The sequence below is a fragment of the Zingiber officinale genome, chromosome 4B, assembly GCF_018446385.1.
Source record: "Zingiber officinale cultivar Zhangliang chromosome 4B, Zo_v1.1, whole genome shotgun sequence".
NCBI classification, from domain to species: domain Eukaryota; kingdom Viridiplantae; phylum Streptophyta; class Magnoliopsida; order Zingiberales; family Zingiberaceae; genus Zingiber; species Zingiber officinale.
The window spans coordinates 820,815-830,607 of NC_055993.1; the positions used below are offsets into that span (position 1 = coordinate 820,815).

Here is a 9,793-nt window from a genome sequence, read left to right on the forward strand (position 1 = left end):
CCAGCATGACCAAGGCTTCTAAGAAGTCTAGGAAGGTCATTAGGAAGGTAACTAAGGAAGGTATTTCAAGTGAGTATCTAGAGTATTCAATGAGCACCAATAGATTTTGGGTTCCTAAGAGTGTGTTCTCTACACCCTAAATGAATTTAGAAAGTATCAACTCTAATTGGAAGGGTACTTAATCTAACCTTAGTGAAGTTATCACTTTGGGATATTTTTAAGATATTGTTACACCTTGAAAATGAAGGTTTAATTGGTTACTCTTTGGAAGAGTAAAATGCATCAAAATTTAAAGATTTGAGCTTAATTAAATTGACACACTTAGGATAGAGGTAAAAGAAATGTCAAGTTGGGATTTGACATTTTCTTGGGAGATGAGGGTAACCTAGGATTATTATTTTTGACTTAGCAAAAATAGATTAAGGTTAGTTTTACTTAGATAGATATGTACGGTCTCTTAGTATTAAGGAAACCCTATTTTATATCTCACAAAGACCATAAGTTAGCTTGTATGTGTCTTGATGCACCTTAGATACAAGTTAGATATTAGGAGGGTGAACAAAATTCAAGATGTTGATTTAGTGCATATTTTTGAGTTTTAATTTCTTTAAAACATATATACTATGTGTCGTCTAATCCTTGGAAAAGCTAGTGTACAAGTTGTTGGAGCAATCTAGCCTCAAGATGGTCTAGTGTGAGCATGGATTTTGATGGTTTGGGCAAAGGGTAAATAGGTTCACCCTTATATTTAATATGTGTATATGAGTGTGCAGGCTTACAAGATATACATATGACTCAGTTTGATGGCTTCGGGTCCGATGAAGGATGGAACATCCAAGGGACCATGGACAAGGCAACAAAGACAAGGGCCGAGGGAAGCGACTTCGAGGCATAAGCGAAGGATGACATTGGGGACAAGCTGCGGACTTAGATGCATCCGAGGGACGAGAACCAAAGAAAGTAGGCTTGAAGGTAAGAGGTCAAAGCTGCAAGGAAAAGTCAAGTGAGTCGTAAGAGTGAGGGTTCGAGTACTGAGAGATTGTACACAGGGTACCAGTCGACTGATACTTTCATTAGTCGATTGAGCAGTTGACTGGGAGCGAACAGAATACTTCTGTTCGCTCGGCCAGTGTGGAATAGTCGACTGGTACTTTCATCAGTAGACTGATATCGAGCCGTTGGAATGTAACGATCGAAATTCCATGGAGGGCAGTCGATTGACACTTTCACCAGTCAACTATTAGGCGGGGTTTAGCAATCAGTGGCTTATATAACCAAGGCTTGGGAGCTTGGTTAAGGTTGTCGAAATAGAGGTGGTTAATCCCTGTTAGTAGTCTACTAGTGCTCTAGCTTCTCAAGAGTTCTTATGAGAGTTGTGATGAGATTTCTCCACCCACAAAGAATTACGTGAGCTAACCAGAGTTTTCTAGGGGATAATCCATCAACGGATAGAGATCGTCCACCTTACGGGCAGCCGTGAAGTAAGAACCCTAATCTCTGAACCACATTAAACAACGTGTTCATGTGGTTTACATTTCTTGTCTTTTAGTTTATCTTTTCTTGTTTATATTAGTTTGTATTTACGATGCGCAACTAACATTGTAGAAAGAAAAGTGATTTGAGGGCACCATCTATCCATCCCCCCTTTAAGTTGGTCGCCCAATCTCCAACAAGTGGTATTAGAGTGAGCTTCACACTTCACCGGACTAACCGTTGAAAGAGCAACTTTAAGAAGATGGATGGCTTAATAACTCTGTCAAAATATGGCGGATGGAGCTTATGGAACATCATCTATTGGATGATGAAGATGGAGGTCTTCTTCGAAATGGATTGGAACACCATGATGGTGGTTAAGGAGCCATTAGAAGTCCCAAGAGACAAGAAGGGAAAGAGACTCTGACCGCATTATTGGACGGAAGAGCAAACTTTATGATCAAAGGTAAATTCTAAGGTAATATTAATATTAAATGATATTTTACCTAAAGATGTGATGAGTTGAGTAGGAGAATACGAGAACGTCCACAATTTGTGATGCAAAGTGAAGATGGTTCTAGGCAAAGAAATTATGCCTACACAAGAAGAAGAAAAATCTGAAGAAAGGGATGAAATGACTCAAGTGGAGGAGGAGCAACCGGAAGATGACATGTGTTTAACTTTTGAGGAGAAGGAAGATGAGGAATCATCAACATCCTCAAGGGTTGAAGAAGAATTCAAGACAAGTGAAGAGGAGGTCTTGGAAGTCAACCTAGTGTGCATCTCCATCGAAGAGAAGTCAAAGGACCACATTATTTGCTTCGGGTGCAATGAGAAGAGACACTACAAGAGTAGATGTCTATTGGATAAGAAGAAGTAGCTCATAAACTCATTCAAGTTAATTTAAACACTAACATGAGTTGTAGGAATGAAGAAATCCCAAAGAGGAGAATGCAAATTAGATGCTTCAAGTGTGGGAAGAAGGGACACTACCACACAAAATTCCCTAAGAAGAGGGAGATCAAAAGTTAGCACATTTGAAGAAATGGGAGAAGAAGAAAATCTCAAGTCAAGAGGGAGCTTCAAGGGTAAGAGAGATATACCCTAATTTGAATTGTAATTCAAATTGTCATTTTCCCATGCATGCTAGGAGAAATGATTTTATTAATCATAGTATATCCATGCATAATTTTAGTTTTAAATATCATGATACAAATGTTAGGATCAATTTGTAGCTAAAGTGGGGTGAATAACTTGTCGCGCTTGTTGTCTTGCTTCGTGATGATGATTTGCAGCGGAATAAACAAGAAACAAGACTAACAATGCTAACACAAGGATTTACTTGGTATCCACCTCAAGAAGATGTGACTAATCCAAGGATCCAACCCTCACTCACTCATCCACTATAAAAACACTCCTTTTCGATAACTACCAAAGGCGGAGAAGCCTTGTATAAACTCTCACACAGACAATACAAGAAGAAAGAAATACAAACTAATACACTATTAAATCTTACAAGATTTACAATGAAGAAACCCTAGCTTGCTTCTCCTTCTTGTTTAGAATGTCTCTTGACCTTGGAAGTGTAGTAGCACTTGACTCCAAGACACTTTTAAGAACTAGTGTAAATCTGTGAAAGATGATCGCAAGGAGTGGAGTAAAAGAGCTACCGAATCGCTGCGAGGAAGAAGGCTTTTGTGTGCTTCCTTCGCAACGGTCATATCCCAATCGATTGGTCAATCGATTGGAGAGGCTTGAATTCATCGGTCGATCGATTCAGAGTACCTCTGTGCTCTGTTGGAAAAGGCATGAATCGATCACCCAATCGATTCAGCGTTCCTCACATCGCGTCGCACGAGATTTCCAGCGCCCAATCGATCGATCGATCGATTAGGGACCCTTCTGTGCTCGCGACATTGCTTCCCAATCGATCCAGCAATCGATTTGGCCAGCCTTCACTCGCAGCACATCTCCAATTGATCGGTTGATCGATTAGACTATGGTTCAATCGATTAACCTTCCTTTGACATGCTTAATTCAAGTCCAAGGTTCCAAAACTCAACATCTAGTCAACCGTGACATGTTGAAACTTTTTATGCCAATCCGGTCAACCTTGACCTGCTGGAACTTCTTCACCAAGTGTTCGGCCAATCGTTTGACCCACTTGGACTTTTCTCCCAATCGATCAAGCGATCGATTGAGAAGAAATTGTGTGAGCACAGAAGACTTTCCAATCAATCAGTTGATCGATTGGGCTACTCCAATCGATCATTGGATCGATTAGAGATGGTTTTCTCGCGATGGCACGAGGCAGGTGGAATTGATTGGCCAATCGATTTCGGGGTCTTCCGTGAGAGCACAGAGACACTTTGGATCGATCCAGTTGCTCCAATCGATTGGATTATGATCGTTTGCACAGGTTGTGGGCTTTGGACGGCTGAGATCGTCTAGATTTGACATGACAATAGATTGAAAGTAAGTCCAATCGATTGAGAGCCCTAGATAGTGAAAAATAAAGTCGTTAGCGAGGTTCAAATGTAACGACGCATACATGATTCCTCTCCACTACTGCTAGCCAAACTTCGAGCTTGGAAGACAAGTGTTGCTGCACTTTCCAACTGGTCCAGAGGCATCTTCATCAACAAGAGATCAAGTAAGAAGAGGTTCTCATTTGTATTCTTGTATTTACTTCTTGCTTCGAGTTGTATCTTTGTTATTGAGTTGCACGAGATTTCTCCATCTACGGATTATTTCGAGAAAGAATTGTTTTCATAGTGGAAAGTGTACTTGAGTATGGATCCTTGGATTAGTCACCTCATCTTAAGATAGATACCAAGTAAATCCTAGTGTTTGCATTGGTGGAGCATCACTTCGTGTTTTCTATTGTAAATCATTATCGACGAAGCAATATGAGTTATTCACCTCCCTCTAGCTCGCCTTGGTCCCAACATAGCTGACCGATTGTATATTATTGTCACAGGTTGATATATAAGAAATATGTTGAGTCCTATAAGGACATTCATCCTTTAGGACTGCCCGGATATATGTCGTGTGACGCTAGAGATCTAATTATGCAGTAACAGAGAACCAAGTCCCCTAGGTCTGGACGATTCTATAATCGACCGACCATATGCAATGATATTCGCCTCTAAAGAATGGGGAACTGAGCTCTGTAAATTTGATTAGAATTATAACTAGCCATCTACATAAAGGAGTACGAAGGCCTGAGCATTGAAGGCCTTTGTGTTTGACTGATTGACTATTGGGTTGTCCAGTCATATATTGCGTCGTACTCCGAGAGTGGAAGGCTGGGTCCATTGGATACATCTCGGTCGAACATTTGTCTGGCCAGTCTTATGGTAGGCCGGTCTTGTCTCAAACACGAGCGGCTCCTTAGATGATCAAGTATATACTGGGTGTGTTAATTGGCCCCGGAGTGGAACAGTAGTTCTCTTTGGTCCGGCTCGCTCGTGGGCCGATCGTCCTTGGATTGGGGTCCTAGCACTAGGTGAGGAGTAAAGATCCTGTTGAGAGTGACACGTTAACTGTTACTTTTCCTTGATTTTGACTATCATGTCATCTTAACTTTAACCGCTACATCACTCCGGGGTCCGCATGTAATATCCCGTATCATTATTTTTAAATGTCTCTTTAGTAGTTTTGATAAGTTTACAATATCTTTTTTTTTAAAAAAAAAATATTTGCAAAAATAGCTCCTGCGTATATTAAACTTAAAATTCAGACGGATAAAATGATAATTTTAACGGTCGTCGATCGTGTTTTGAACAAAAATGGTAAGAAAATTAAGAGACGGGTAAAACTAATTATATATTCTGGAAGGACCAGCTGCACCACATCTTTGCTAATAGCTACAACTCATGATCACAGGAAGGAAGACTTAGTTTAGCTGGCCCTCAGTACCAGAAGACTCACAAAATAAGTGAATGAGACATCCAGAACTATCGGAGCTGATATTGTTGACCCTAGCTAAACATATCCGGAAGGTTATTAATGGGGTACATGTGGCTGAAGAAGAATTTACTTCCTCAAAAACAAAGGAAGAAGACGATTGATCATGTTCGAATGTTCGAAACTAGAGGATGAAAAGTTGAGGATGTGGTCATTTTATTGATCGGTTGTAAACTTTGTTTTATTTTGTAAAATAAGTAATGTTAATGTTGCCAACATATCCTTCGATACTCAAGTCTGTCATCGGAATAACGGAAGAAAATAGAGCAATAGTAACTCTAGCGTAAATAGTGAATAACGCGTATCTTCACTGTGATGGACCCCCCTGGTGTGCAACATGCATACTCCTCAAGTCATGGACACATTATCCAATATGTCTTATGAAGAGACCTGTTAGGGAAGCAGAAGCACTAGGAGTGTAATCGAGTTGAGCCGAGTCGAACTCTTGGATGTTTGAGTTTGGCTCGTTTATAATCGAGCCGAGCTCGAGCTTTATTTAACGAATATATTCATGGCTCACGAGCTTATTCGAGCTTTTATCGAGCCTAAACGATCTTAATAAATATAAATTATAAATTTAAATATTCATTAAAAACTAAATTATATATTTTAAAAAATTATAATATTCTTGTTAAAATTTATAATTTTATTTTAATAAATAAATTTAATATATTTGTCTATGTTTTTCATAAGTAGAGTGTAAAATCTATAAATTCAATATCAAAATTATTATTATTATTTTTTAAAATTGATTCATGAGCTTAACGAATATGTTCACGAGCTAACGAGCCGAATATTGTGAAACTTGAGCTTGGTTAATTTGTTTATCTTAACGAGCCTAATTAAACGAGCTCAAACGAGTTTTTATCGAATCGAGCTTTGAATAGCTCACGAGCGGCTTGGCTCATTTACACCCTTAGGAAGTACATCTGACACCATACCTTAACAGAGAATGCATATCCCTAACAAGACATTAGAAGCTTCCATCGTACGATCCGCTTGTTGTCCATTAATATTCCTAGTGTCGACGACACTATCTCCCAGAAGAATATCGATGGACGGGTGGTCCGCTCGAACATGTCTCCCGTCGGTCGGGTACTGACTGTCTCGACCGGCCATTGTAATCGTCCTCCGTTCGACCTTTTGACACCCTAACATTGACCATTATTTTGATAGTTGATCCCGTACTAGGGTGGACCTCCTTATATCACCGCATCAAGGATGAATAGTAGTTAAAATTGATCATGCAATTTACGGGAATATGGATAGCCATTTAATTTCTAGAAGCTTGTCACAGATCGATGGTGTATATCTTTATAGTGGATGCATGGGGTTTGGAAGAACTTGATCTAAAAATGATTTCATCAACTTTAATTACAGTCTAAGTAACTACCTGCATGATAAATATCTTGAGTTCATGACAGAGATAGCGTTGTCCATCATGGTCATGGCCTCATATATGGGTGTAACATTTGTTAGAAGGTAGATGTCAATTCTTGACGTCTATGCAGGCGGAGTCTTGCGCCTTATTCAAAGTAGCTTATTCTTCTTCTGTGCATAATTCTATGCAAGGATTCATACCTTGTCTCTATGCTCCAATCTTCTTCTTGTTTGTTGGCATTTATGTGAACGGCTAAAGCTAGTTCCGAAGCCAGAGTCTTGAACTTATTCGATCGGATGCAAATTGTTCGCAAGATGTTGCTAGTCGGCCAGTTCAATCTTTACCTTCCAAATTGGATCTCCTTTTACTTGCCCAGCGAGCTTTCTTTAATTTGTTTCATTAGAGACAAAGTATCTAGAATTCATTTCGCCGCCATATCTGACCACAGATTCTTCCTAGCTAAATACTTCCTTATATTATATATGACTAGATTTACATGATCATTGGTATCTCTCTTTTATTATATTTTTATTAAAAGAACGCCTCATTCCATCAATTTTTTCTATAGCTATCATTAATTACACTGTTTGATTTTGTTATCTCTCAATACATGTATTAAATACTAAATTAGTTGGATGGATTTGACTTGTTCAATAACACATACGAGTTTTTCTTATTTACCGACATCCATATTGTATCTAGTAGCTACAATATAGATTTATCTTATTCATGCAATTAAGTAATACATTTTTCTTATTTACCGACATCCATATTGTATCTAGTAGCTACAATATAGATTTATCTTATTCATATAATTAAGTAATACATTTAGGCTATGTTTGGTAGCGTATAATTTGTCTTGTAATATAATCAAAATTATATTATAAGGTTGATTATTTTATTTGGTTTAACTTTAAACTTGTAATATAATGTAATCTCGATTACAAAATGTAGTGAAGTTTTGTAATCTAGATTACAAAGTAAATAATATGTAATCTTATTACATTACGAGATCACTGTTTAACCAAAATTTGAATATCAAATATACCCCTAGTCAGCCGTCGCCCGTCGACTGCCCGCCGCCGACTGTGGTCACCGGTCACCGGCCACCGGCAGCCAGTTGCCAATGACTGCAAGCTCTGACAGAGGTGTGACGGTCGCCGATAGAAGTCGGAGGATATTTTTATCATTTTATAATAATACGAATTGCATTCCTTATAAAAAATAATAGATATCAAATAAAAGAATATAATCATCTTTGTAATAAAAAATTACATATATTATATTATCAAACATATTAATGTAATTAAAATTACATTACATTATATTACAAATTTGATTACATATTATATTACATCCAAACAAACCTAGTTTAATTAGGGTATAGGGAATGAATGCAAAAGATCGGCTGACACCAACAAGTGACGACTTAGAATGACGTCATATTTAACAGCCAAATCTTATTCCCTAACTACGTGCTCATGTACCCCCAACTCCGGCTATAAGTATCAAAGCGACGCTCTCCTCCGGACCTTCACCAAAAATAATTTAAAGCTAGCAGAGGTGGCCGATCGATCGACCATGCAGTTCATCAAACCACAAGCAGCACGTGCCGCCGAGCCATCGGCGGCGCCGGAGGATTCATGGCCGTGCGGGCATGGCGTGGCGATCCGAGACATCAACCGAGCCCATGAACTGATGACCCAGCTGCACGCTGTGTTGCTTCAGTTCCCCGCCGGCTCCACCTGGTCGCGATTGGGCGGCGACATCATCAAGGACATACTGAAGCTCACCACGTCGGCCCTCTCCGCCCTTCAATCCGGCGAGCGGATCGCCGGCGAGAAGAGGAAGGCTGTTGCTGCCTCTGCTACTTGGGGCACAAAAGATCATGAGCCCGATGGAAGAAAGATCAAAAGGCAATTTAATTAATTAATTAGTTTATAAATTTGATTAATTATTTTATATATTTGGAATTGACCCAACGACTAATTAGTCAAGAGCAGGAAGGAGGAAGATAAATGGGCAGTCGTGACGACGGTGCCCTACGAGGATGGTCACCAGTGGCGCAAGTACGGACAGAAGTCTATCACCAATGCTGAGCATCCGAGGTAATTAATTAATTAACACTGTTAATTAACAATGACGGATCTAGAAATTCAAATTTAGAGGGATGATTTTTATACGAAATAAGGGATGATATCCTTTATTTCCACCGATAGAACTGCTAGATCCGTTCCTGCTAATTAATATGTATACAATTATTGATTTAGACTCTCACTAATTAATCGCTTGATCTACTTAATTAATTAATTAACCATCCATGCAGGAGCTACTTCAGATGCACATACAAAGAGGAGCAAGGCTGCGAGGCCAAGAAGACGGTGCAGCAAGAAGACGGCCATGTGGATCCACCAAAGTTTACCGTGGAATACACCGCTCGTCATACCTGCAAATTATCTGTGTCGACAACATGTCTCCCTTTTCAAAAGCCCTCTCAGCCGCCGCCGACCTCTGATCGCCTGATCACGTCCTCTTCGACATCGTCTTCTCCATCACTTGTAGCTGCTAGTACCGGTGCTAAAGTCGACTATCAGAGCCCTGAGAAGAGCTTCAATAGGGATCTCGATCTGCCGCAGGTGTGCAGTCAGGTGCGTGATGAAATGCTTGAGGATTGGGATTGGGAGTTGGATGATTTGCTCGGCCGGACAAGTAGTACTCTGGAGCTGGACATGTTTGGAGATGATTACCATGAATGGTATTAAGTGCAGTGAGAAATGGCAAGGCAAGTATAGCTTTATATATAAATATAGTATTTAATTTGATTAACAGTTACAAATAAAATTGCTACTACACTCGGAAAATTCTTATTGGACAACATTCAAGATAATAATTTTATGTCAAAATTATTATTATTTTTACTGTAAATATAACAATGAAGGTGCTAAGATAACCCTAAAATAGAAAAGTGAA

The 9,793-nt window shown here is 39.3% G+C and overlaps 1 protein-coding gene across 1 annotated transcript; it reads left to right on the forward strand.

Moving 5' to 3' along the window:
- Positions 1–8,404: 8,404 nt before the first annotated feature.
- LOC121977227 (probable WRKY transcription factor 70) lies at positions 8,405–9,585 on the forward strand. Its single transcript, XM_042529821.1, has 3 exons — positions 8,405–8,739; positions 8,827–8,931; positions 9,150–9,585. Exons 1-3 carry the CDS (start codon positions 8,405–8,407, stop codon positions 9,583–9,585), a joined length of 876 nt encoding a protein of 291 aa, XP_042385755.1.
- The last annotated feature ends 208 nt before the right edge of the window (positions 9,586–9,793 follow it).